This window comes from Hemicordylus capensis, chromosome 1, assembly GCF_027244095.1.
Source record: "Hemicordylus capensis ecotype Gifberg chromosome 1, rHemCap1.1.pri, whole genome shotgun sequence".
In the NCBI taxonomy this organism is placed as follows: domain Eukaryota; kingdom Metazoa; phylum Chordata; class Lepidosauria; order Squamata; family Cordylidae; genus Hemicordylus; species Hemicordylus capensis.
In genome coordinates, this window is record NC_069657.1 from 142,996,828 (window position 1) to 143,024,182 (window position 27,355).

Sequence of the window (27,355 nt, forward strand, 5' to 3'; positions counted from 1 at the left end):
TCCACAATTGTAAATCAGGAGTAGATTTATCGTTTGGAAAGAGAGAGCTGCTCTATGAAAGGCGAGCTGGTCTTCTGGTAGCAAGAATTAATTTGCTAATCAGGGTCTGCCCTGGTTTGTATTTGAATGGGGAACACAATGTGTCAGCACTGTGAGATATTCCCCTTAGGGGATAGGGCCACTCTGTGAAGAGCATCTGCATGCTTGCATGCAGAAGGCTCCAAGTTCCCTCCCTGGCATCTCCAAGATAAGACTGAGAGAGACTCCTGCTTGAGACCTTGGAAACGCTGCTGCCAGTCTGTGTAGACAGTACTGAGCTAGGTGGGACAATGGTTTGACTTGGTATAGGGCAGCTGCCTATATTCCTCATACTCTGATTCCATAGAAGGCAGATTCCTGTGTTCAGTTTCTCACATTTGCCAAAGGCACCCTTGACTCAGTATATGGCAGCTTCCTATATTCCTTTCAGTGTTTTATAAAAATCCTTCTGACAATTCCCAGGCTTGAAAAAACCATAATTCTTGATGCAATGATAAATTCCATACACCAGGGAGATAGCCCCAAAGAACATAAACATCTTTAACAAACAATGATCACTATACAGTCATATTAACAATCTTATGGATTTCAGACCAAAATGAAGCAATAACAGAACAAGGACAAGCTGTAGGTACATATGACCACATCCCTGTTACACCTCCAGCATTATCTTATCCTTGTTTGCTTTATTCATGTCCTAGTTACTGCTTGGATATACAGAGTTAAGCTTGAGATGTCTCAAATTATGGATAGAGAGAGGCAATTTTTATTGGCATAAAAGGTACCATATTTAGGCTAGAAGGCAGGAATTTCCCCAGATCTTTTTTCGCCAGATCAGGTTCTGATGGCAGTTGTGCACTCTCTGGTTAGAGGTCTTTTGGTTTCGTTTTCAGTTCTGCCTAGAGGTGGAAATTCCAAATCTCTGTGGGAGTGAGTTCTGCTGCAAACCACATCTTGGGACAAGGGGGGATGGTTTCCAAAGGAAACGTGCTGCCGAGAGGTTTTTGTTTCCCTTTTGTTTGCCAACTACAGAATGAAGTCAGATGGCTCCTGTGACTCAGCTCACAGGACCGTGAATCCGTGATTGAGAGACACACCCATCAGGGTTTTTCCTTTCAAAAAGCGATTGGACAACCAAAGTCCCCCCTTCCGTTTTTTTGCCCCTCTTTTATAAACCAGTGACTTGCTTCCTGTAGATGCAACGAACTGTGGAAAACAAGCCGAGGGTGCACTTCAGAAAGCTAAAGAAAGAAGCAGAGTTGCTGGAGACGTGTTCTTTTGGAGAAAGAAGGCAGGTGACTCCTGAGCCATTTTCCAGGACTCTGCAGCCCTTCCCTTCCCCACCATGCTGCTCCTTTGGCTCTGGCCACTCTTGCTTTTCCAAAGGGCAGAGGAGGTAGGAGCCCAGGATCTTGGCTTCCAAGCATGTAAGAGGAACCTCAGTGCAAAAGTGCTGGAAGTGCTGCCAGGGGGCGGCTGGGACAACTTGCGCAATATGGAGATGGGGATGGTGATGAGCCTCAACTACTCCCAGTGCCGGACCACAGAAGATGGTGAGTACCTCATTCCCAATGATGTCTTTGTGGTGCCCCACAAGAAGAGCGCGCTAGAAGTGCACTCGGAGCTGATTGAGAACTGGCTGACCTACACAGATGCCTTTGCTCAGTCTGTCAATGCTGAGGCGTCCTTCCTTTCTGTGCTTAATGGCAAGTTCTCTGCTGGCTCCCAGGAGACGAAGACGCACAGTGTCTTCGATGAGACTGTCACTACGCGGGTGCAAGCACGGTATCACATCTATTCTGTGAAAGCTCGGCCATCCTTCACCTTCCACGAGGACTTCCGCCATCAGCTTGTGAACATCGGCAACCACCTGGAGAACAACCAGAGCCGGGCTGCTGCGTATCTTGCTGAGATGCTTGTCCTGAACTACGGCACTCATGTCCTCACCAGTTTGGAGGCTGGAGCCAGCCTGCTGCAGGAGGACCAGGTGAAACGCATGTTTTTGTTGGACAAGGTGTCTGAGAAAGCAGCAGTCACTGCCTCAGCATCAGCAACTTTTTTCAGCATGATCAATGTGGGAATCGGGGCCTCTGTGCAGTTCCAGGATGAACTGACAAAGAGCTACCTGGCGAACACCGTGGATTCCAAGATTGAGAGCTGGGGCAGTGTGCCTTTCTACCCTGGCATCACCCTCCAGAAGTGGCAGGAGGGCATCCCCAACAGGCTAGTGGCTATAGGCAAGTCTGGGTTGCCTCTGCACTTTTTCATCACTCCTGAGGCCTTGGCAGAACTGCCAGAACCGACAGTAAGAAGGGTAGCCACTACCATAAAAAAAGCCATCTTCCTCTACTATGCTGTCAACACCCATCCAGGCTGTGTCAAAGTTGATTCTAGCAACTTCAACTTCCAGGCCAATGTAGACGATGGGTCATGTCAAAAGCCCAACACTAACTTCACCTTTGGTGGAGTCTTCCAGGAGTGCCATGGCATATCTGGCGAGGACACAGAGGAGCTTTGCCAGCCCTATCAGATCCAGAACCCACTGACGGGCAGCTACTCTTGCCCAGCTAACTTTTCTGCTGTCCTGTTGCATGGAGAGGAACGTACAGCCAGCAAACCCAAGACGGAGTGCCATAGGCAATGCCACTCCTGCTGGCTTTTCTTTCATTGTTGTAACACTGTCTGTGGCATCCAGTACTACTCCAGCAGAGTGCAGTTCAATGCCTACTGGTGTGCTGCTACAGCCACAGTGCCTCAGAACTCAGGTTTCCTCTTTGGAGGACTGTACAGTCCTGGGAATGATAACCCAGTCACTAACACCTATTCCTGTCCTGCCTACTTCTTCCCACTGGTCCTCTTTGATAAACTAAAGGTGTGTGTCAGCAATGATTATGAGATGGGATCCCGTTTTGCAATGCCATTTGGTGGCTTCTTTAGCTGCCAGTCTGGGAACCCTTTGGCTGGCTTACTGAAAGGTCAGAGCCCTGGGATCCTTCAGGACTTTTTCTATCAGGACTCTCCTACTCAATACCCCATGAAATGTCCAGCTGGGCACAGCCAACATAAGGCCTACTTGAGTGACGGCTGTCAAATCCTCTATTGCTTGCAGGCTGGGGCACTTTTTAACCAACAGTTAGCCCCCATCAAACTCCCACCCTTCTTGCGTGCACCATCCTCCAATGTTAGCCTTCCAGAAACCATCCTGGTGCGCTCTGGTGATAGCCAGGCCTGGGTGAAAATGCGCCACACTGGGAGATGGAGACCAGCCAATGCCACAGATGAGAAGGAGATGCTCCGTCTTTTCCAGGAACAGTCTGGTTCAGGACCAACAGGGGGCACCATTGCTGGAATCTCAGTGGCAGTGGTTGTTGCTTTGGCCATTGTCATTGCCACCATAATTTACAGAATCCGGCTCCGCAGGAGCAGAGGATACCAGGAGGTGCAAAATGGGCTTCTGGCAGAGGATCGAATAAGTTATGGAGCTGCAGAAACTCCTCCAGAACTCAATGCAGCTTGAGAGATCTTTTCTACCTGGGCCTCTAGAGCCAAGATGCATATGTTAAGGGCGGGCGGGGGGGGGCAGTCTGATTTTGATTCTGGGGAAAGGAAGGGCAGAATGGTACTTGGTGTGGGGAGAAGCAAGCTGTGACATTTCTCAGCATTGAAATCAGGGCTTATAAAAATAGATTTAGTCAGATTAGTGGTGACCCTCTTCAAGGCAATTTGCATATGATTCAGGGAACCCATGTAAGATGATAAGGAGCAAATGGGGAAGTAAAGAAGCTGCAGTAGATGGAGGGGGTCGGAGTGAAGGGGCGGGGAACCCTACAATCATGACAACTGGCAAAGTAGTCCCTTTGAAATTAAAGGAAAAGTTAGGCAATGCCTAACCTGTCCCTTTAATTTCAGTGGGACTGTTCTGAGTAATTTTCCTCATCATGTGTTAGCCACTGTTTCTTAGTAGTAACAGTTTTCCATTTGAAAGGATATAAATTACATTGATGTGGTGGTGAAGGGGGATGCCCAGTGTTGATGATAATTCAGAGAGAGCAGCGTCTCTTAGGTGGTTCAGCATCAAGGTTTTGTTTTGGTTTTTACATATATTTTCATCTTACCTTGTCTTTTATAAACTCTTGCTTGATACTGTAAAAAAAAGTGGGCACCTCAAAGAACTGGACAGAAAGAATGTTCCTTTCGCATCTATCCAGTGCTTCTTCTCTGAGCTAATAAAATTCTTTTTTTTTTTAAAGTATTGTATTCCTTGTATGACCACTTTCCATCACTGCATTACCATATTTGTGCTACTTGTCAGGGCAGCAGGGGAGAGGACAGAATCAGAGAGGAGAGCTGGTCTAGTGGTAGCAAGCATGACTTGTCCCCATAGCTAAGCAGGGTCTGCCCTGGTTGCATATGAATGGGAGACTTGATGTGTGAGCACTGCAAGATATTCCCCTCAGGGGATGAAGCCACTCTGGGAAGAGCAGAAGGTTTCAAGTTCCCTCCCTGGCTTCTCCAAGATAGGGCTGAGAGAGATTCCTGCCTGCAACCTTGGAGAAGCCGCTGCCAGTCTGTGAAGACAATACTGAGCTAGATAGACCAATGGTCTGACGACTCAGTATATGGCAGATTCCTATGTTTCCTACTATATTAGAGTACATAAGAACAGCCCTGCTGGATCAGGCCCGAGGTCCATCTAGTCCAGCATCCTGTTTCCCAGAGAAGCCCACCAGGTGCCTCTGGGAAGGCCACAGGCAAGAGATGGAGGCATGCCCTCTCTCCTGCTGTTGTTCCCCTGAAACTGGTATTGAGAGGCATCCTGCCTCTGAGGCTGAAGACAGCCTATCCTCATCAAGACTTGTAGCTAGCCACCGATAGACCTGTCCTCTGTGAATTTGTCTAAGCCCCTTTTAAAGCCATCCAAGGTGGTGGCCATCACCACATCCCATGGTAGAGTATTCCATATATTAATTATGTGCTGTGTGAGTAACAGGCTGGTGTAGAGCCTTTATCTATATATCTTCTCTATAGCTCGCTGTAATTCACTAAGACGTACCCGTGGCTGATCCCATGCATGGCATTTCTCATGAGAGTTCACAAGCGAGCTGCCAGGAGGGGAAGAGGAAAGTAACAGTGGTGGCGGGGAAGAAAAGGTCAATGGACGGACAGCTGGTAGCAGGGGGAGGAGAAAGTGATGGGGGGGAATAAAGCATCGGTGGCGGGGCCGAGAACAAGGGGAACTATAGGTGCAGATGCTCTGCGCCTGGGTCAGCTAGTTTAGGTTAAGAATGCTAGGGGTGTAGCAAGGCTGGAGTGGGTCCTGGGACAAAAAATGAAGATGGGCCCCTGCCCCTCCCCTTCTTCTTTTGGAGAGAGGGAGGGAGAGAGCAAAGAGCAAGCTGTTGCTCCGCTGGTAGTGCCCCCCCCGCCACCGGACTTGTTCAATTATAGCTATACCCCTGAAGAATATATTGACAGATCTCTAGCCTTGTGAGGTTGTTGTTACATTGCTTGGATATCTCACACTATTCTCATAACAACCCTGTTAGCTAGATTAGGCTGAGAGATAGCATCTTGTCCAAGGCTTCATAGTCTAGCAGGGGTAACTCAGGCATCCTTGGTTAAAGGACAACACTCTGTCTGCTATATCGCCCTCCAGCACTGGAGTATATTTTCTAAGGCGGGAAACAAACAACATAAGTCTGAATCTCATCTGTACAGACTTTAGTTTTTACCTGACAGAGCTGTTCCTTTGTTCCATCATGCCTGTATTTCAGCACACCCTGGCTTCATCACCGTTCAGTCCATTCCAGACCAGGACTTAACTGGACTGAAAGGGCAAAGGGAATTTAGCAGGGGTGGCAGCCTTGTTTGTTGCTGTATGCAGAGAGCTGGAACACATTTCTAGGCTCTTCTGCATGCTGAGTCACATTCCTAGGGGTGATAGTCCCCTAACTGCTACAATGCATTCCTGCATGTCTTCAAATATAACATCCTGCAGCTTTCCAGCTGTTGGACTACAACTTCATCATCCCCAGACATCATCATCATAGTAGTAGTAGTAGTAACAACAACATTGTAGTCAAAGAAGGAAAAGCAAGGCTTTGTACCTGGGGTGGCCAACTTGAGGCTTTCCCTGGAATGCCTCAGGTTGGCCACTCCAGCAACAAAGCCTTGCCTTTTCCTTCTCTGACTACAAGGTTACTATTACTACAACGAACAAGTATTTATATACCGCTCTTCAACCAAAGTTCACAAAGCGGTTTACATAGACAGATAAATAATACATAAATAAGATGGTCCCCTGTCCCCAAAGGGCTCACAATCCAAAAAAGAAACATAAGATAGACACCAGCAACAGCCATAGGAAGGATGCTGGGCTGGGGTTGTGGTTGGATAGGGCCAATTACTCTCCCCCTGCTAAATATAAGATAATCGCCATTTTAAAAGGCATCTCTTTGTTGCTCAGTTAGCAGGGGTAAAGGATAAGCTAGTAGTACCTCATGTGATCAATCAGATGACAGGGAGATTACACAACAGGCCCATGATCCTTTTAGCATGTCAATTCCCAGATAACTGAATAAAGAGGCAACTTTTTAAAGTGGAGATTTACTGAGCACGGGGAGAGCAACTGGCCCTGTCCATCCCCAGCACAGCATGCCGCCAGTGACTATTAGTGGTGTCTATCTTATGTTTCTTTTTTAGATTACAAGCCCTTTGGGGACAGGGAGCCATTCAATTTAATTTAATTTATATCTATGTAAACCACTTTGGGAATTTTTTGTTGAAAAGCAGCATATATCATCATATTCATAGCAAGGGCTGACTCTTCCGTCTTAGTGCAGCAACTTTTGCCCGCAGTGAAGCAACAATTCACCTTCTTTATCAGCAGCTAATGTCACATGCTGAGATGAGAACATTTCAGAGTTTAAGGGAATTAAGGGAAGTTGTTTGCAATCAGAGCTTCCTGTGAAGCACTGGCAGTGGCAACTGCTACATCATAGACAAAACTGGAGTTCCTTCCCCATTACCGCCCCCCACTTGACATTTAGATGGTAAACTCCTCAGGGTAGCGACCCAACATTGCATTTGTATCCCTTCCTCCAAGGAGCTTAAGGAAGCACAGAGGGTTATATCTATCGCCCCGTTATTTTTACAACACCCCTGTGAGGTAGGCTGAGAGAGAGTGGCTGGCCCAAGATTATCCAGGGAGCACTGTGGTTGATCACAGCAGATCTCTGCCGTCCTTATCTGACATGCCACCCATTACATCCTGTTGGCTTTTGCTTGTGCAACTCTATAAAGTGTGATTTGTCTGGTGCTACATTACTAATTAACAACCAGAACAATAGGGTATGAGTAAGTAAGCAGCCACAAAGTGTAATCTGATTTACCCTTGATGAGGATACCACACTGTGACTTCAGCCAGCCTGCAGCCAAGGACCTTACTCAGGAAGCATTCATTCTCTGCTTTAAATATACTTAGGATTTAGCCTAAGCATTTCATACACATTCGCACAATAATCCTTACAACCACTCTCTGAAGTCAGTAGTAGGCCAGGATTATGTGGTTGGTTTTAATAAGTCAACTATCCTGGCATTGGGGGGGAAGCTGCACATGTTCTAGAAAGACCCTCCTCAGCTCTCTCTGCCCAGATATATGCAGAAAGCCGTAAGAAGATGAAACTCAACAGGGTTGCCTCTGCACTGGGTTATTGTCTTAAATGTGGTCTAAAGTGAGCCTCAGTGATGCGCCCAAGAATTCAAGAAAAGTTACAAGCCCCAGGTTTTAAAGGACGAATAGCTGAGATTTGTAGTCCATCACATTTGAATAGATTACATTTGTTTGCCAATCCTGTCCACATGAATATTCATTGATTAACTCAAGTAATAATTTCTGCATATACATATTAATATAAACCTGGTAGATTGTGTCTGCTGGATGAAAGAGGGCATCCTTAATCCTAAAGGAAAGTGCACTGTTGGCTAAGTGGAAAGTTTGTGACATGTCTTGTACAGTAAGGATTTGCTCATGGTGCCTTCCCTGTTATCCCCATCAGATTTATAGGGTGTCCAGAGGCTCAACTCACCCTCACCTCTGAAATGTAATCTTCACCCTTCTAATTTAGATCTAATGTTTACATTTATGTCATGCTCTTCCTCCAAGAAGCCCAGAGTGTAATAGTTGGGTTATGTTTATCCTTGCAACTACCCTGTGTGGTAGGTCAGACTGAGAGATACATGACTGGCCCAGAGTCAACCAGTTAGTTTCATGGCTGAATGGGGATTAAAACTCAGGTATCCCCCCATCCTAGTCCAGCACTCCAACCACTGCTCCGCACTGGCTTCTGCCTGTTATCTCAGCTTTAAGCTGAATAACAGATGGCCATTGAAACTGACTAACCTACCAGAATCCTTGACTCCTAGCTTCCTACTTACCATTATCTGTATAGTACCAATTCGGGACCCAAGCCAAGACTTACTTAAGGTTATCTAGTAACTTCACAGCCAAGATAAGATTGGAATTGGGATTTCCCAGTTCCCAGTCCATTCTTTCATCACTCCACTGGTCTCTCAGAAGACTTTGGGTAGCATCCCTGACCCCTCTGCTACCATTCACATTACATCTCCACACCATTGCCAAGGCTCCTTTGAGCCTAAGAAATAGCTTGGGGGTAGGGGGCTGCAGGGAAGGAGCCAGGAAGAGGAAGGGCAAGGAAAATACGTCTTGTGTTTGCCCAATATTATTAACATCAATCATTCCTATAGCACCTACAATACTATTGGACAACCAGGCTTAATCTCAGGTATCTTCACCAGCAACGCTGTGAGGAAGGTCAGTGTTACTGCCATTTTACAAATGTAGCTCCAAACTGTGTGCTGTGTGGGCCATTTTGTATTTCAGCAATGTGACCTATGCCCTCATTAGCACAAGAAGATTCAGAATCGAGTTTGTTCTGCAGTTGCTTCTGTTAAAAAGGCATGAAGCAAAGAAAGCAGAACCTTGCAGAGAAAAAGGAACTGAGCTATATTAAACATCTAGTTCACCATATGCAAAAAGATTAGCAGCCCTTTTACCCATGTCACAGACAGAGTGAAATTGCTACTTGCTACAGAAATTCCCCTGCATCTAGCAGTAAAGCCAACACATGTAGTTTCCTAGGGAACAGAGGTAGGAACAGAGGCCAGACAAAACAATTGTTAGCTACCAAAATTGCTAAACAACATTGGTGCAAACCAGAATTGGATAATCAGCAACTTAGACTACAAGTTTATAAGTCTAAGCATAGATGTCATGGGAATTAACTAGTTATCAGTTAAAGAAATGGGTAACTTTTAACTTTAGCTAATTAAATGTTCCAGCTGTCAACTTTAACTCTTAACTAATTTTAAAAAGTTTAACTGAAGGTTTTGTAAAGCAGAAATTATAAGTTAGCTTCTGCTATGCAACGGCATTAAAAAAACATTTCTGTAAACCAATTTTTTTCATTTCTGCCCAATTTTGATTTTCAGACACTCATTATTTTGAATTTGGATCTTTTTCATTCTCTTACCACATGTTGGTAACTTTTGAGCAATAAAAATGGTTCTTTAGAGAAACAGCTTTAATTGACACCTGGCTGTGAGTATCACTTCTTCTTTCTGGATATCCTGGTATACCTATGCATTGATTTTTACAAGCTACTTCACATGGGGTGGGTGAGGAGGATCTAACATAGGAATCAATATTAAAAACTTTATTATTCTGAAAATTGACCAGTATAACAGTGATTTCAGTTAAGGGAGGGTGAGTGCCAAGTACATTAGTGTGCTTCTGTGGACTGTGGGAAAGAAACCCACTGATTGCATCTGAAAATGAAAAAAATTATGCTGGTAGGCAATTTGCAATGTTTCACACATTTCTCATGAAACAACTTTCAACTAGTTGAAAATGGAATTATGTAACTTTTAACTTAAGTTAGTATTTAAGGCTAATAACTATTGACTTGAACTAGCTAAATTTTTTATTAAAATTCTCCATTGTCTGTTTTACTGGAAGAAAGTACTATAGAACTTCCAGGTAAACATGCATCAAACCATACTGCATGCATACAAAAGGAAAGGGCCAGTTACTAGACAGAACTATTCAGTTATGGTAAACATTGTACTAGTGCGAGAACATCACCAATTCAGAAGAAACACTTCTATAACACATTATGAACTCTGTCCATCTTTGTCCTCTACATTCTGAAGCCCAGAAGCAAGGCTCTGCTGCTCAGCCCCGAGCCCCTGAAATGGGACTGGCCACTATGACAGGAGCTTTGGCACCTACAGCTATCCTGGATTTGCTAACTCAGTGAATACTTGGGGTAGCATTCGGTGTCCTGAAGATGGGAGGAGCTATGAATTTGATCCTATGTTGGGAAACAGGGTCCTGAAAAAACGGGAGGAGAGCTGGTCTTGTGGTAGCAAGCATGAATTGTCCCCTTTGCTCAGCAGGGTCTGCCCTGGTTTGCATTTGAATGTGAGGCTACATGTGAGCACTGGAAGATATTCCCCTTAGGGAATGGGGCCACTCTGGGAAGAGCATCTGCATGCTTGCATGGGAGTTATTCGCACTTGGCTTCAGGTTAAATGTTGAGCAAAGCTACTTCAAAGTACACTCACAGCATTTAGGGAAGCAGCCCCTTCCCTCTGCTCTCGGTTTTCTTTTTGAAACAAGTCCACGTGGCATGCTCCATGTTTTCCTTCTAGCCAATGGGAGCGGGGGAGAGCGAGAGCTCCTGCAGAGAATTTCTGATGACAGCATGCCTCGTATCATGCTAAGGATTCTACATCAGTGCCTCTCCCATTTGCTCCAGCATTTTCAGAAAAAGTAGCTGAAAAACAACATTTTAAAAACCTGGACATGTGACGAGATAAGCTAGAATTTGCATCACAAAGCCCAGTTTGTATATGGAGTGGGTCCAAAAGTCTCAAAGGGACTTCAAGGTAAGTTTGGCTAGTGTGTGAACTCACACACTCTCTTCTGAAGGAGATTCGGGCAGAAGCCCTGTATGTAAAGCCTCCTGCAGAAGGTTCCAAGTTCCCTCCCTGGCATCTCCAAGATAGGGCTGAGAGAGACTCCTGCCTGCAACCTTGGAGAAGCCGCTGCCAGTCTGTGTAGAGACAATACTGAGCTAGATAGACCAATGGTCTGACTCAGTATATGGCAGCTTCCTATGATCCTATGTTCCTATCCACAGTGGCACTTGGAGAAAATGTCTGACAGTTGTGTATGCCACAGAGTTGTGCTGCCACTAGCAGAAGAGGAACCACCTGAATGCATGTTGTGCAAGGAGCTCCCCATGTGTATATATATACACATAGATGTGCATATTGTTTCTGAAGGAGCTTGCCATTCACATATATACAGAACTGTGCAACATGCTGTACTAGCATAGGAACAAGTCTGGAAGAGAGGTGATTTTCTTCACACAATGACAGTGCAGTGCATCCTTACACGAGTACAGCACTAGTCTGAATGTGACCCCTAGCTTGCTTATTAACAACTGAGTCAGTTAGGTTTTAGGAGCTTTGCAATTTGTCATCATAAACTCCCACCTACTTTTGATCAATATCCCATGGAGACGCATTGTAGTTTGAATAAGGAAGTAGTCAGGTACCAGAGCCTTCTAAGGCAGGACAGCACAACTCCGACCCTCCTGCGGTAGCTGGCCTACAACTCCCATCATACGAATATGACAAGTATTGATATATCATTTTTTAAAAAAAGTTCCCAAAGCGGTTTATATAGATATAAAATAAATAAATAAAATGGCTCCCTGTCCCTGAAGGGCTCACAAAACACCAGCAACAGCCACTGGAGGAATGCTGTGGTGGGGATGGGTTGGGCCAGTTGGTCTCCCCCTGTTCAATAAAGAGAATCACTACTTTTAAAAGGTGCTTCTTTGGCACAGTTAGCTGGGGATAAAGTCATCCCTGACTATTGGCCAGAGTCTATAGTAGTCATCCCTGACCATTCGGAGAGAGCCAGCGTGGTGTAGTGGTTAGAGTGCTGGACTAGGACCAGGGAGACCCGAGTTCAAATCCCCATTCAGCCATGAAACTAGCTGGGTGACTCTGGGTCAGTCACTTCTCTCTTGGCCTAACCTACTTCACAGGGTTGTTGTGAAAGAGAAACTCAATTATGCAGTACACCGCTCTGGGCTCCTTGGAGGAAGAACAGGATATAAATGTAAAAATAATAATATAATAATAATTTGCCGCTGTTCCTGGGGATGATGGGAGTTGTAGTTCAACAATAGATGGAGGGTCAAAGTTATGCAGTCCTGTTCTAAGACCATGAGAAGATCACCCTGTATAGTTAAAGCTGAGCAAGGTTTTGGACTCAGCTTGCTTAGGTCCAACAATGCTTGCTGGCTCTTGTAACTTCTGTTCAGAGAGCTCAAACTGAGAATCCTGATGTGGGAATCAAGCAAAAAGCTAGATTGAGGAGAGGCAATTTAACTAGGCCATAATCCAACCATGGGAATGTGCTCTAAAGCTAATCACGCAGGAGCTGATGCTATGTAATTTTCAGAAATTGCCAAGTGCACTGATGGATAGTCATTCATTGCTTCACATGGCTTCTCAGCAAAGACTCCCTCCCACATACTTGGCACAGCTTTAGTGTTTATTGCAGCTCAGTTTCAGATCAGTCAACACACAATCAAGAGGTTCCATGCTGTCCTATTAATAAAATGGAAGGGGAAGGAAAGCGATATCAGGTGATCAGTGGTCAGTATTGTTCCAAAATTGCAGATCATTAGCTGGATGGCAATTCTTTTGTAAGTTAATCACTGTTTGGTGACTCAGAGGATGCTCCTTCATAGCTGCTACCTACAGAAAGCAGCTTAGCTGAGACAGAAGCCAAGACCAGTGGAGTATTTTTCGAATGTAGACTTTGGGCTCTCAGATTATCATATCTTCGCTACTGCCTACTTTGAGAGATGTTCTGCTATTTATAGCTTCATCCAATGTTCAGTCAGTATATTTGTATACCAAATATTACAAAAATGGCATAAATGCACAGTGACTCTCCTTCCGAGGGAAAGCAGAATCCAAGTTGCACTGCAAAACCCTGTATACCGAGTATACATTCTCACTGCCTGTGGGCTACACCACTGGGAGAAACAGGATGGTGGACTAGCTAGACCTTGGGCCTGATCCAGCAAGGCTCTTCTTATGTCCACTGTGACAAGAGCCTGATCCAGCATTTAATTCTGAAATGTTGATAGTAGAAAGAAGGAGTTATGAATACAGGCACTCCCTGACTTACAAAGACCTATTCTTACAAAACAAGCTACATAACATATTGCATTAAGGAAGTCCCCAACTTATGAACACCAACCCTCTTGTCTCTCTTGGAAACTATATGTGTTCTAGTTATGAACATGCTGCCTTACAAATGAACTTTTGGAACACAGATCATTTGGGTTGAGGGACTTCCTGTAGAGATAAAATCCCAAGTAATGGGATTCCGTAGAGCAAAATAATCAGGAAATACAAGCAAGCACAATAGCTTTTTGGCAAAATTTCCCAAATACAACAGGTTAATTTCTCAGTTTTCATCTCACCTCTCTCTGCTGGTGGCAAAAAGGTCTGCCTTTCTCATTGTTTAATCCCACTCCTAAAGAGCCTCAGAAGATTCAGCCTGAAATATCTACATTTTAAAAGCATTTTTCAATTTTTATCATCTATGCAGAGGCACTGTAATAAATCGAACAAGCATAATATTTTGTTAAAAATAAAACCATTTTATTTAATAAAAATCACTATAACACACTTTGGTGCAATAAATCTGCTTATTATTTTCTTTTCCCAAACACAATAAATCTTGCAGTGAGAAAAGTGATGATCATCAAGTAGCTATGATGCTTTTCATGATGCTTGCAAGTTAGAGAACTCAGAGTTTGTTAGGTTTCATTTCTCTCAGTTTAATTTTCAGTATAAAAATAAGGAAACACAATCAATCATTAGCTTTCATACATCCTAAAGGTGCGGTGTAAAATTTGCTAGAAGAAACACTTCACATTTTTAAAAAATGAATAAATATCAACACTGAAGTTAGAAGCAGCTCAGTAGATAAAAGGCAACTACCGCCTTGTTACCTTTTATTATATATTTTATCAGAAATGATACTGTTATAAAATGTAGTAGGTAATAGCCATCAGAGGAAGCCCTTGCAAATATGGATTCAATTATAGGACTATAGAGGGTTTCCTCTAAATTATCCAGTTTTAAGAGAAGATTCTTTTTGTTGTACAAAAATGTATTTCACAAATTAAGACTGCTTTCCCTAGATCTTTTTTAGATCTAGATTTAATTTCTCCAGGAATTGCATTTGGTTGAATGTCTACAGCCTCTGTGTGAACACAGGCAGAAGCAACACTCCCCTCCCTCCCTCTCTCCCTCCCCGCACCAGCACATACACAAAACAAGGTGACTCAACAAGGTGTGCAAAAATCTGCACCACCATGATAATGATTGGCTCTCCCTCTTAACCTGTATGGCCCAGTCTTGTGCATGTTTACTCAAAAATAAACCCCTCTGAGTTCAATGGGATTTACTCTCAAGCAAGTGTGCAAAAGATCCATCCCAGCCCTAATCAGACTCCTCTTCCCACACACTTTCTATTGTTCCAGGGCCAATGTGAAGAGCTGGCATGACCAGGCACCTGCTAAGAGCCCCTTTCCTCCTGCTGCTCCTCTTCACCACCGCCGCTTGCTTGCTCACCTGGCCCAGAGGAAGCAAGGAATAGCAGTGTGGAGTCTGACAACAATGGCAGCAAGGATGTCTTGCCTGCTGTCCCTAAAAATGTGGAGCTGGCACAGTCTTGCTTTCCCCCTGACTTGTCTGTTACCTTCTGTCATCACACCACTTCTTGCCAAAATGCCCCAGGTTCTGAAAAAGAGAGAGACTTGTCTAAGGTTGAGAAGCATCTATGAAAAAGATAAAGAGCTTCAGAATATGGGTTACTTTGGCACAGAATACTAATCGGCCTTCACAAGGACTTCCCCCACCCCCTCCATACACAGAGCTTCTCCACAAACAAACATGTGTTTAAATTTAAGAGCGTAACAACTTGCAAACGACATCTCCATCTGATCCCTCTTCTGCACTAAGCAGAACCTCTGGGGAGGAGCCATAGCTTGGTGGTAGAATGCATGCTTTGCGTGTGGAAGATCCAAGATTCTATCCCCAGCATCTCCAGTTCCTGTGTTCAGTTTCCCACATTTGCCCAAGGGCATCATGTTAATACTCTTCCCTCCATCTAAAATTATTGCCCTCTAACTCAAAATTGTGACTCATTAAATCCTAGTGCCTGGTCTACATACCTTTATTTTGTTCTTCTGGCTCAAACACACTAGATTCACTCATTTGGCTTAACTGTCAGCATCTGAGAATCCCAGCTGGATTCTGAAGCCAAAAAATTGGCTGAGAGTTGAACACTAATATATGCCGAGATCAGTGGGTGCATTCATACAATCATTCCAAATACTCCAAAAGCACAGAACCAGTGTATTTAAAACAATTTTCTTGCTTTAGAAAATTTTTGTATAGCTGTAGGGCATGGATTAAAGGAGGGTCCACATGGATGATTAGTCATTATGACTTAAATCCACACCTAGGATTAGGAGTTACACCTACCCAAAGAAACAACTGTTCCCACCCCCCCAACACCAATTCATTTAAGTAATGGCCCTATTACAATTCTATACTCATTCATGTTGGAGTAAGTCTCACTGCATTCAACAAACTTACTTTTAAATAAACATGTGTATGGTTGGGATATAAGTATCACTCCTGGCCTTAAATAAATAAAACTAATAAAATGTATGAAGACTAAAACAAAACCCTGATCAGTTTGGTTTAGTCCATGGCAATAGATAGTCCACTTCCAGGGAGTAGAAGCAACTTTCTCTCTACCCAGTTACATTTGATCTAATTTTGAATGAACTCAGAACTCTTAAAAGCTAGTGAAGTCTTTCTTACAGAAATAAACTTAGGGGAAAATGCTTTCCCCTGTGTAAAGTGTTAGCAAAGGAGGTCAAGTAAAGGAATTTTCTGGGCTACAGGCTATGCTGTCTCCCAACCGCCATTTACTCTCCTGCTCTGCTTTTACTGCTCAGAGAAAGCATTCAAGATACATGCATATTTAGAACTAAGTTCTGAAGAAAACACATCACTATTTTGCCGCTTCTGTAATGCACCCCAATTGATATGAATATCTAGCAATGAACTTTGAACATGAAATTATTTTTATGAATTTCCTCAACACTTTTCTGCAGGGATACATCACTTCATCATTTCCAGATTCAGAACGAAACATTTCTGGAATGCAGATTGATATCACCTGAAACTTGTACTGGCACAATTTATAACCTGAACGGGTGCTCTAGATCCCATTTGTTGGACACCATATTATTTCAGACGTCATGATATTACCATGACCCTCTCTAAGAGGTGGAACTCCATCAAGATCTCCAGGCCAACTTGGCATTCTCTCAGTTGAAGGCGGCCATGGCGTAATGGATTCTGCAAGAAGCACTAAGTCTCTCAGGACCTAAACATTTCTCTACTGTGCATCATGTACCATAGCACTAAAAATGTAATTATAATTCAAATTTGCCCAAGCAACTTAAACAGGATGGATTCAGATGGCTCACTGACAAGGTTATTCATGTCATTAATTAATTCAGGTCAAATATATCTCCCATTGATGGCTACTACATACATGTAACTTTAAAAGCTAGCACAACATATGATGAAAATATCAAACCAGTGTGATATAGCAAACAGACTGGAAATAGGTTGAAATCATAAGTTTAAATCCTTGGTTGGTCATGAAATTCGGCCAGTGATCTCCCACAACTTACATTCTGAGAAGGTTGCTGTAAAGCTATACTGCATCCCACCCAAAACCCTTCAGATACAGTGGGGAAGAAACCCTAATAAATTAACAATCATGTGTTCACCAGAAGTCACGACTTGAAAAAAATACGCTTGCATTAATACATGCAAAGTGGATATGGTTAAAGGGCTTGAATCTGAGGATTCCTCCAAAAGGAAATAAATACCAACTGCTGAAAAGCTCTACTCGCTTCAGCTCTCTCAGAAAGCTCATTCTGTCCATGCCACATGTCATTCTAGTGCACCACCACTGAGGGTGAGGAAGGGCCTTTGGGAAGGTAAGGATCCAATATAGAATAGTAGCCTCACTTTTTCTGGACCTGAGCTAGAGGGCAACTTGCATGTGAGACGGTGTCCATCTGAACAGACTTAGAGATCTGGTGTAGGTCCCGGACAGACCTGACAATCCAATGAGCTAGTTCCTGCAGTACCTTCATGCCCCTTATTTTCTTCTCAAACAAGCCTTTTTCACCAGTGTTGCTGGTACAATCCAACTGTCTGTCTGGCACACTGTGCTCCAACGTTACTATCAGTTCTTCTAGTTGGTAAGCCAGAGCAGAGACTTGGATCATGACCGACTGGATGGACTCATGGAAAGCTCCATCCATTGGTGTCAAGTCAGCCTTCTGTTCTTGCAGGATCTCATTCAGCAAAGTCTTAAACGCCCAATAGGCCTTCAGGTTGTCTCCCAGACGCTCAGCATCTGATTTCTCGGTCCATTGTTCTGTGCTGGCTGTTGGTACACCATCGATCGAGTCAAGATTGAAGTTTTTGTCCAATCCCTGTTTCTCAATCTGAAAGCATGGAGATTAGAAGAGAAGGCAATGGTTTTCAGAAATATTATGAAGCATTTTGTAAATCAGTTCATCCTAACAAAAGCTCTATCCGTGTTACGAGGAATGAGGTACATTGAGGCCCTAATCTATGCCAGGCTCAGAAGGCATCACTCACCCTGCTTCACCACACTGCTCATAGTTACAACAATGTTAATCTGAAGAGGCAAATGCTGCCTGTAACGGTGATGTTAGATGGTAATTTAAACCAGGTCCTGGTCTAATAAAATTTCCATATATCTTAAAGTAATTTCTGGACAGCTTTTAAATCTCAATATGATAAATATTGTGTAGCCGTAAGTATATTTATCAGAATAATAATGTCTATTTTAGAGTATTTTTTCCTCTCCTTTATTTTCAACTAGTGATGTTAAACTTGAAATGTAGTCATTTTTTGGTGTTCAGAGGAACCTCAAGAACTTGTGCCTAAGTCCGGCACGGAGATCCACCAATTGTGTGGCTCCCCCACAGGGAGTTAAAACTCACAGTTGACTAAAACTCAATAATAAGAAGTCAGTTTATCCTCATCTCTTGCACTGGTAGTAAGAGAAGCCCTGAAATTCAGAAAAACAGAATGGATTACTCTGACTCAACATCAGCATAATGTTAAGAGATATGAACTGACTTGTTAACAAGCGACTTATCCCCTCATATAATTTTATTCACCTATCTGAGATACAAAATATATAGGTGAGCATTTCCCAAGATGTTATGTTGGACGTTCTACATTACAGCATTATTTCAGGAGGAGTCAATCTATGGAAATGCCTAGGTTCTTGAGGGCACAAACCATCCCACCCAGGACAGACTAAAGATGATTGTGGAGGCTCTGGACTTTGGCCCCAGTAAGTGTGGACAATACAGAGCTCGACGACCAATGGTCTGATTTGATATAAGACAGCTTCCTACATTCCTAAAATCTGCATGCTGTGATGGCAATGGTCAGGCAAGCAATCTCAGATATATCCCAAGAGAAGAGGCTGGAGAGGAGAGCTGATCTTGTGGTAGCAAGCATGACTTGTCCCCTCAGCTAAGCAGGGTCCGCCCTGGTTGCATATGAATGGGAGACTTGATGTGTGAGTACAGTAAGATATTTCCCTCAGGGGATGGAGCCGCTCTGGGAAGAGCATTTAGGCTCCAAGTTCCCTCCCTGGCAGCATCTCCAGGATAGGGCTGAGAGAGATTCCTGCCTGCAACCTTGGAGAAGCCGCTGCCAGTCTGTGTAGACCACACTGAGCTAGACAGACCTGACCAATGGTCTGACTCAGTATACAGCAGCTACCTATGTCCCTATGTTCCTATAATATGGAAACATTCTTTTTTCATATCAGGTGCTGCCAATCAACCATTCTTCAATAAAGAACTTGGTAATATGATTAACATCAGCTTGATATACCATATACGTTTTGTGACATCCCGCTATTCAGAATGGACAAAGACGTCTCTCTAGGGAACAAGTTGATATTTGGGGTAAGAGCTTCTGCATGATACAAACAGAATTATTACATTATTGCATAAGTGTTTGGAATATTTCTCTGAAATGGGTCTTGAGGATAGGCAGGGCATATTGGAAGAGAGATATGGGAATGGAGTTCCATGTGCTTCAGAAAGTGAGCCCTGTCTTGAAGTAATTTTTTTTGACAAGTGGGAAAGAATCCCAAAAAATCTGATGCTTCAAAGAACATTGAGGAAATACATGCAGGCACAGCGGAATTTTTATCAGCAACAAAAGTGACATAAGGCTGTCACGGTGTGAAGTGGGTGTGGCAAGACCAAGAGGATCATGGGACACGGCAGGGCTAGCTTATGTAAGTGGAACTGATAATACTGAGATATTAAACACTGGTCTTTTATGGAATCTTTTATGGAACTAAGCCATTTTGAGATGTTGTAGCCATATGACAGAACTTCGATACATCACATTTCTCTCAGTCATCCAAAAATGAGCCTATTAGGAATTTTAGAAATGATGAAGATGGAAACATTATACCATTCTGCATGCTTGTGCAGTCTTTAACAGAAGCAGGCTAACTGGAGAACTGTTAGAATGGGACCCTATGGCTGAATTATGAGATTCCTCTATTCAGAATGATACACTATCCTCTGGAATGTCTTCAGGAAGCTTTCTTTTGTATGAGTAATGTATATCTAGTCCTTTTAGAAATTCTGATGCAACTGTCTTCCTATTTGTACATTGATTGGACTGGACAAGTCTGAGATATCTGTTGCGGCACCATTCATCTCCCGAGAAGCATGTAGTTCACACCTAAGTGGTGGTTGGGATAGGAGGGTGTTGCTGTATTGTGTTCAATGTGCAAATAAGAGCCTCCCCATCTCTGGCACCTTTTAAAAAGTATTTAAAGACACATCTGTTCACCCAGGCTTTTAATTAATATTGTTTTAATGCTGTTTCAAAATATTGTTTAAAAATTTTAAACTGCTGTAATGTTTTAAACTTTTTGTTTTTGTTTTAACTGATGTTTTACTTTCTGTTTTTATTTTGTAAACCGCCCAGAGACATACGTTTTGGGCGGTATAAAAATATCAAAACAAACAAACAAACAAACAAGTAAAATAAAATATAAATATGTGTGTGGGGACATAACACATGAATCCAGTTCTTAAATGAATTCACGTGGTCCCTCAAGCAAGATAAGTTATGCAAGTAACCCCCACAAGATGGCACTATATTATAGGAACTGAATATTTGCCCTTCTGTTATTTCTCCATTCCACCCCTCTCTCAAACCAGGTCTACTTAAAAAACACACACACACATAAAAACCAATTAAACTAAGCCCCTGTGCCTACCATTCCTTGGCTTGACAGGGATGGAGAACGCCTTACCTTGACTGTTTCAAAATATTCCTTCTGAAAGAATTAATCAGTTGTTTTTAATTGCTCACACTCATAATCTGACTGATCAATGGATCACCACTAAGTTTGGAGGTGGATAATACTGTTTTCTTGGTTTTTCCTTTACCCTACATTATATACACTGCTCAACTTACCTGGGGCTCTTTTTCTGTGCTGCACCTTTCCTGCAGCACTGGTTGAGTTGGGAGTGGATGGTTCTGCCTTTGGACAGAGAGTGGACCCTGCCCCCCGAGATGACTTTACAATATAAAGATAAATATAAACAACATAAATATAGTTTTTGAAAGGATAAGTAAGAGCTGGTTGCACCTTTCAGATCAGATGCTCATCCATTTAGCTAAACACAAGGGCATCACAATTTAAACGGGAATAAATTAATTGGCCCATTGTATCCAGAAGGGTCCAACTAAGCCCTAATTAGGAATCACTACAACTATCTACAATTATGATCCCGAGAGATGCAAATTAAAATCATTCCTAATTAGCAGTATTAACAAAAGACAGCTAGGAAGGCAGTTTCTTTTGTGAGGGAGGGAAATAGCACAAAAAAGCTCATTATTCTTTCTCCAGCAAAATGCTTTCTCACTTTGCTAGACCCTCACGACCAACACCAACACCAGCACATCTTCTCCTTTGTAGCACATGAAAAACTTTGCACTCTGGGAAAGTTCAAGTCAGGATTTCTCTTCCTCCAGAAGGAAGTGTGTGTGACGCACAGCTTTAAAAATTCAGCTATCTAGAGCAAGGTGTCTTAGAGGTTGTAAGTGAAGAGACACTGAAGCCTGAGTTTTCAAAGAGGACTTACTTACATAGGTCTCCAGGAGGCTACCGACATCTGAGCGCATCTTCCTCAGGAGGTGAATAGTGCGGCCACAGAGTTCACCGTGATGGGAGGTCCCAGGGGGCCGCTCTGCCAAAGCCATCACCCAGCTCAGCTGTCCCAGAAGTGACAGTCCTTGCTGAGGCACTGCTGCTCACACAGGGCGTGCGGCCACAAAAATCCCTTGCTCAGCTTATGCATTCCAGACCAGTAGAGAATTCTCCACTTGTATGCCTGGCTCCCCCCCCCCGCCCTCCCCGCTTCAGTCCCCCACGGTCTGGGGAGAGACTGCAAATTCCTGGCAATGAAGCTTAACCCTCGGAGATCAACAAAGGCACTTTTTCACTTCACTGAGAGAGTCTCCAACCCACTCTTTCAAGCTGAGCAGCCCAGAAGTGGGCTGCTCCCGTAGGTCCCCTTTTCTTTCCCTTCTGTAGTTTGCTTGTTTCCCTCCCCTCCCCTGTATTGTTTTCCACTGCTTTCCTTTTGATTTGCTAGTAGCCAGGTCAGCAACTGCTAATCCCTGTAAATCGGATGCCACAAAGCCTAACAATCCACTATGAATGCACAAAAGAAATTCAGTCATGCCACTGGTCAGGCCACAAAAAATGGGATTTTTGTTGTTGTGAAGGCATTCCACTCCATCAGTCTCTCATACCAATAAACCATTGGCTCACACCCATCAACATCAGGCATTACCTGCTGTGATTTTCAAATGTTATCTCCAACAAAGAAACTGTCTTTTGTTTTGCTTCTTCTCTGCCTTCTAAAACTTCAGAGACACCCAAATGGAACTGGTGAAGCAGAAATGAGTTATTTTTCAGTCATTTCATTCTCATTATCAACATTTTCATTCACAGCTTTGTTTCTGGAGAGCATTTGTAATCTGAACCCTTTCAACAAGGTCTAGCCTAATTGGTGTTGTATTGTCTAGCCTAGCTTCCTGTTCTTTGCTCAGTACAACTAATTGACTCAGTTAGGTACACAGTTGTCTGGTTATGTACCACTTGTTTTTTCCTAGCTCTAATCAGTGAATACTAAAGAAGAAGAGTTCTACATATAGTAAGCTTGCTTCTAGTGTTTTGAGAATCAGACTGTTCAATAAAAGGTCATGCTTCCCTGGTAGGTTATCAAACAGGGGTGGCCCAACCCCACAAGGGAACAAGGTGATCAACTAGGGTGTCAAGCTTTAAGGGGTACCAAATTAGACAAATGTGAATTTCCCCCTCTAATATTCTAGTTAAGTAAAAAAATGTAAATGGGACATTTTGTAGATCAATCTACATATTTCTGTTATCTGAAACATTGCAAAAGGCACATTTTTGTCAAGTTTTATTGCTTGGAGTTACTCTCGCGTACAGATCCAAGCTGTTGGCTGGGATGATGTCATCACATGTGCAGTAACTCAACAGGAAAGGTTTTAGTGGTAGAGAGAAACAGGCTCTGTTATCCTGTGGGTGATTCTTTCACTGCATCGGTTGGCTGTCGTTGGGTTGGGTGGGGCTATCGCACGCGAGAGAGAGTCTGCCAGTCAGCCAGCAACTGTGCAGCAGAAAAAACAGGTTGCTTACCTGTAACTAAATGATCCTTGAGTGATCTGGGGGTATTCATACAACTAGGTCTGTGCCTGCCCAGTAGCCAAACTGGTAGGACGCTGAAGCTCCGCATGACACTCTCGTTCCACCCCAAGTTCGTGTGTGTCCATTGGAAAGGGCAGTTGGAGCATTGTTGCCTTCAGCTCCTCGACGACTAGACGACTTCCAAATGGAACTAGATAAAGTAAGTGAGAGGTAAAAGCCATATACAATATTGATTCATACCCCTGTAGAGGGGAGGATGGGTGGGTCACATGAATACCTCCAGATCACTCAAGAATAATTAGTTACAAGCAAACAACCTTTTATCCTTGATGTGAACCCAGTTGTATTCACACAGCTGAGTGATTAGTAAGCTCGCTGTGTAAGTGGAGAGTACAGGTTGTGGTTTACCTTCTTTTTTCTTAAAGTCAAGAAGGATTTGTTTTAACAGTCCTCTGCCAAAGGAAGTATCAATTGTAGATCTTATGTCTGTTGCATAATGCTTGATAAAGGGATGATCAGAAATTTATCTTTGGTATGAAATTTATGTCTGTACGGAGAACCACTTTCTTTTTGTGGAACCTGACATAAGATACGCCTGTTCTCAAAGCATGCAGCTTACTAACTCTTCTTGCTGTTGTCACTGCAATCAGGAATACCATTTTAATTGATAGAAATTTAAGCAATGACATTGCCAGAGTTCAAAGGGACGGTTCATTATGCCTGTTAAAATGACAGACAAGCTTCATTGTAGGGGTGTGCAGAAAACCGGAACCAGCAGTTTGGTTGGAATTAGGACTTGAACAGGTTTGAATCTGTTCTGCCATAGGGAATAATGGGAATTCAAATTGGACCATAGTTCCCCATGAGTAGTGCCTGGGAACACCAAAACAGATTGGGTGGTAGCCGTGATATGTGTTACCTACCACCCAACCCACAAAGCAATCAGGTGATTTTAAAAATGAATTTATGAAATTTTCCGGGATTGGTAGGTGAACCCTAAGCCCCCATCCTTTTTTAGCCTACTTTCTAGTAGGCTTATGAAATCACCCGGCATTCTCTGTGTGTGTCTGTCCGTGTGTATGTGTGTCCCTCACTATAAACTTCACAATGCCTGGACCAATATGAACCAAATCGGGCACAGCTGTAGGGACACATAGGGATGCCCTAATGGCATGGTGTGTGGTGATATCATCCACTCCATTTCAAGATGGCAGCCACGTGAACATCTGAGGCGCAAGCGGGCTAATTTGTGGACTGTCTAATCAATTTGAACCAAATCAGGTACAGTTGCAGTGAGTGACACATAGGGACACCTCAATGGTGCAGTTTGTGATGTCATCCACACCAATTCAAGATGGTGGAAATTTAAACTTTTGAGGTGCAAGTGAGCTAACTTGTGAACTGTTGCAACCAAATTTGCTGCAGCTGTAGGGACACATAAATGGCATAATTTGTGATGATGTCATCTATCCCAATCCAAGATGGCAGATGTATGAACGAACATTTCAGGCGCAAGTGGGCTAACTTGTGAACCGCTTAACTGATTTGAACCAAATTTGCTACAGCTGTAGGGACACACAGGGACACCTCAATGGCATTGATTGATTAAGTACTGTCAAGTCGGCATCGACTCTTAGCAACCACATAGATAGATTCTCTCCAGTATGATCTGTCTTCCACTTGGCCTTTTAAGTCTCTCAGTGTTGCATTCATTGCTGTTGGAATCGAGTCCATCCACCTTGCTGCTGGTCGTCCTCTTCTTCTCTTTCCTTCAACCTTTCCCAGCATTATGGACTCCTCAAGGGAGCTGAATCTTCGCATAATGTGTTCGAACTATGATAGTTTGAGCTTGATCATTTGTTCCTCGAGTGAAAATCCTGGATTGATCTGTTCTATGATCCATTTGTTTGTTTTCCTGGCTGTCCATGGTATCTTCCAAGTCTTCTCCAGCACCAAAGTTCAAAAGCGTCAATGCTTTTTCTATCTTGTTTCTTCAAGGTCCAGCTTTCTCATCCATTTAGTGTCGGGGAAAACCATTGTCCTAACTATTCTAATCTTTGTAGGTGCAGACACGTCACAGCATCTAAATATCCTTTCCAAGGCTTTCATTGCAACCCTACCAAGTGCAAGTCTGTGGCGTGTTTCTTGGATCCTTTACTGCTGATGGTTGATCCTAAAAGGCAGAAACTATCCACTACTTCAATGTCTTCATTGTCAATTCTGAGACTGGTTACTGTACCCGTTGTCATTAGTTTAGTCTTCTTTACATGTAGCCATAGTCCCATTTTTTCACTGTGCTCCTTGTCTTTCATTACTAGAGTTTGCAGATCATCCTCATTCTCAGCTATCAGAGTGGTGTCATCAGCGTATTGCAGGTTATTGATGTTTCTTCCTCCAACTTTAAAACCACGCTCATCTTCTTCCAATCCAGCTTCTCTCAGTATATGTTTAGCATATAAGTTGAATAAATAAGGAGAAAGTAGAGAAAGTAGACAACCTCGTCTTACTCCTTTGCTGATCTGGAACCTGTCTGGTTCACCATGTTCTGTCTGGACTGTGGCTTCCTGTCCTGTGTATAGGTTTCTCATGAGAACAATGAGATGTTCTGGTACACCCATTTTCCTAAGGATACTCCACAACTTGACATGGTTGATGCAATCGAAGGCTTTTCTGTAGTCAATAAAACACATATTGACTGCTTTTTGATATTCATTTGCTTTCTTAATTATCCAGCACGTATCAGCAATGATGTCTCTTGTTCCTCTGCCTTTTCTGAAACCAGCGTGAACTTCCGGCATTTCCCTTTCCACATAGGGCTCTCTAATCTGCATTGGATGATCCTGAGCGTTATTTTGCTAGCATGTGAAATTAAGGATATTGTGCAATAGTTTGTGCAATCTGTTAAGTCTCCTTTCTTTGGTATGGGTATGCAGACTGACCTCTTCCAGTCTGTTGGCCACTGTGTCATTCTCCAAATTTGTTGGCATAGTTTGGTTAGAGCCTTGACTGGTGGTTCTTCTGTTGCCTGCCATATTTCTGTAGCTATTCCATCAATTTCTGTAGCCTTCCGACTTGGTAATGACCAGAGTGCTGATCTAACGTAATCTTCCTGTACTAGAGGGTCTTGCAAGTAGGAAATATCTTCTAGAGTATCTTGGATGTTGACATCCCTGCTGATGTCACCCACCCCAGTTCAAGATGGCGGACATGTAAACTTTTGAGACGCAAGTGCACTAACTTGAGGACTGTCTAACTGATCTGAACCAAATTTGGTACAGTTGTAGTGAGTGACACACAGGGACACCTCAGTGGTGTAGTTTGAAATGATGTTATCCACCCTGATCCAGGATGGCAGACTCATAAACATTTGAGGTGCCAGAACTTGTGGACCTCAATTTGAACCAAATATAGTCAAGTTGTAGAGAAAGTGAAAGGAAAATAGGCTGATTAGAACAACTTGTATTTGAAAATACCTCGAATAGAATCCCCCTATCTGTTGATTCTGGGGAACATGTTCTATAGCATCCTTTTCTAAAAGTGTTGTGACTTCCTCCAATAGTGTTAGAGTCGATTGGGTATATTTTATATCCCGAAAAAGCAGTATCTTTTGAAATTCTGTGGCATAACCATTCTGTACAATTGCAAAGTACTCATTTGTCCATTATTTGTTCCCACTTTGAGTAGTAGTTTGCTATTAATGTGACTTCTATCATAGTCTGCTGGGGAGTCTCTGAGATACCAAAGGCTTTGTTTATTGCCCTCACCCTGTTTTTGTTGAGACATTATTTGTTCTAGGTGTGTAAGGTCAATTTTGATTCCTCCCTGCCTTTCTGTACTCTCTCATGTCTTGGCTTTCATATTATTGTCATTCCCCCCCCCCCCACACACAATATGGTTAGCTAAGAGGTGTACATTTGTTCCCATTTTGAAGCATAACCTTGTTGTGTCATCAGGACAGCAAACATCTTAGTTTAGAATATTCCTTAGGTTTCTCTAGAGTTTTGTCTGTCTCCTTACTAAACAGACCTTCACCTTCAAAAGAGAGACCTTCAATTTTTTCATGTGTCTCATGCTGCAGAGTTGAAGAGCACAGTGATGCATGGTGCACAGCCCCGGCCATGTTCTTTGATTTACAGTCCATCAAGTGCCTCATTGTACTAATCTGTTGCCTTCTCAGCTGATTTAATCTGTAACTCTATATTTGTTTCGAAATTTTCTGAGTTAGTACTAAGAGTTTCCTGCAGTTGTTCCCACAATGCATGCTGGTACCTTGAC

At 43.1% G+C, this 27,355-nt stretch overlaps 2 protein-coding genes across 3 annotated transcripts; one reads left to right on the top strand and one right to left on the bottom strand.

The window, feature by feature from the left end:
• The first annotated feature begins 1,131 nt into the window (after positions 1 to 1,131).
• Positions 1,132 to 3,613, top strand: LOC128340275 (macrophage-expressed gene 1 protein-like). The gene has a single exon (XM_053285228.1). It carries the CDS (start codon positions 1,385 to 1,387, stop codon positions 3,554 to 3,556), a length of 2,172 nt encoding a protein of 723 aa, XP_053141203.1. The 5' UTR covers positions 1,132 to 1,384; the 3' UTR covers positions 3,557 to 3,613.
• A 10,186-nt stretch (positions 3,614 to 13,799) lies between these two features.
• On the bottom strand, positions 13,800 to 21,718 carry CNTF (ciliary neurotrophic factor). Of its 2 annotated transcripts, XM_053285238.1 has the most exons (3): positions 21,490 to 21,581; positions 20,815 to 20,917; positions 13,800 to 17,765 (listed from the first exon to the last, which is right to left on the bottom strand). In XM_053285238.1, exons 1-3 carry the CDS (start codon positions 21,513 to 21,515, stop codon positions 17,277 to 17,279), a joined length of 618 nt encoding a protein of 205 aa, XP_053141213.1. In that variant the 5' UTR covers positions 21,516 to 21,581; the 3' UTR covers positions 13,800 to 17,276. The 2 variants fall into 2 exon arrangements, with proteins under 2 accessions (XP_053141213.1, XP_053141214.1); XM_053285239.1 differs by lacking the exon at positions 20,815 to 20,917 and having other exon boundaries at positions 21,490 to 21,718.
• Positions 21,719 to 27,355: the final 5,637 nt, after the last annotated feature.

What these genes read in the sequence shown, in the direction of transcription:
- LOC128340275 (XM_053285228.1), top strand. Translation starts at nt 1,385, where the DNA reads ATGCTGCTCCTTTGGCTCTGGCCACTCTTGCTTTTCCAAAGGGCAGAG.
- CNTF (XM_053285238.1), bottom strand. Translation starts at nt 21,515, where the DNA reads ATGTCGGTAGCCTCCTGGAGACCTAT. An exon ending in GTAGCCTCCTGGAGACCTAT is followed by an intron (nt 20,918 to 21,489) that starts GTAAGTAAGTCC and finishes TATATTGTAAAG; the next exon opens with TCATCTCGGGGGGCAGGGTC. An exon ending in GCACAGAAAAAGAGCCCCAG is followed by an intron (nt 17,766 to 20,814) that starts GTAAGTTGAGCA and finishes CCATGCTTTCAG; the next exon opens with ATTGAGAAACAGGGATTGGA.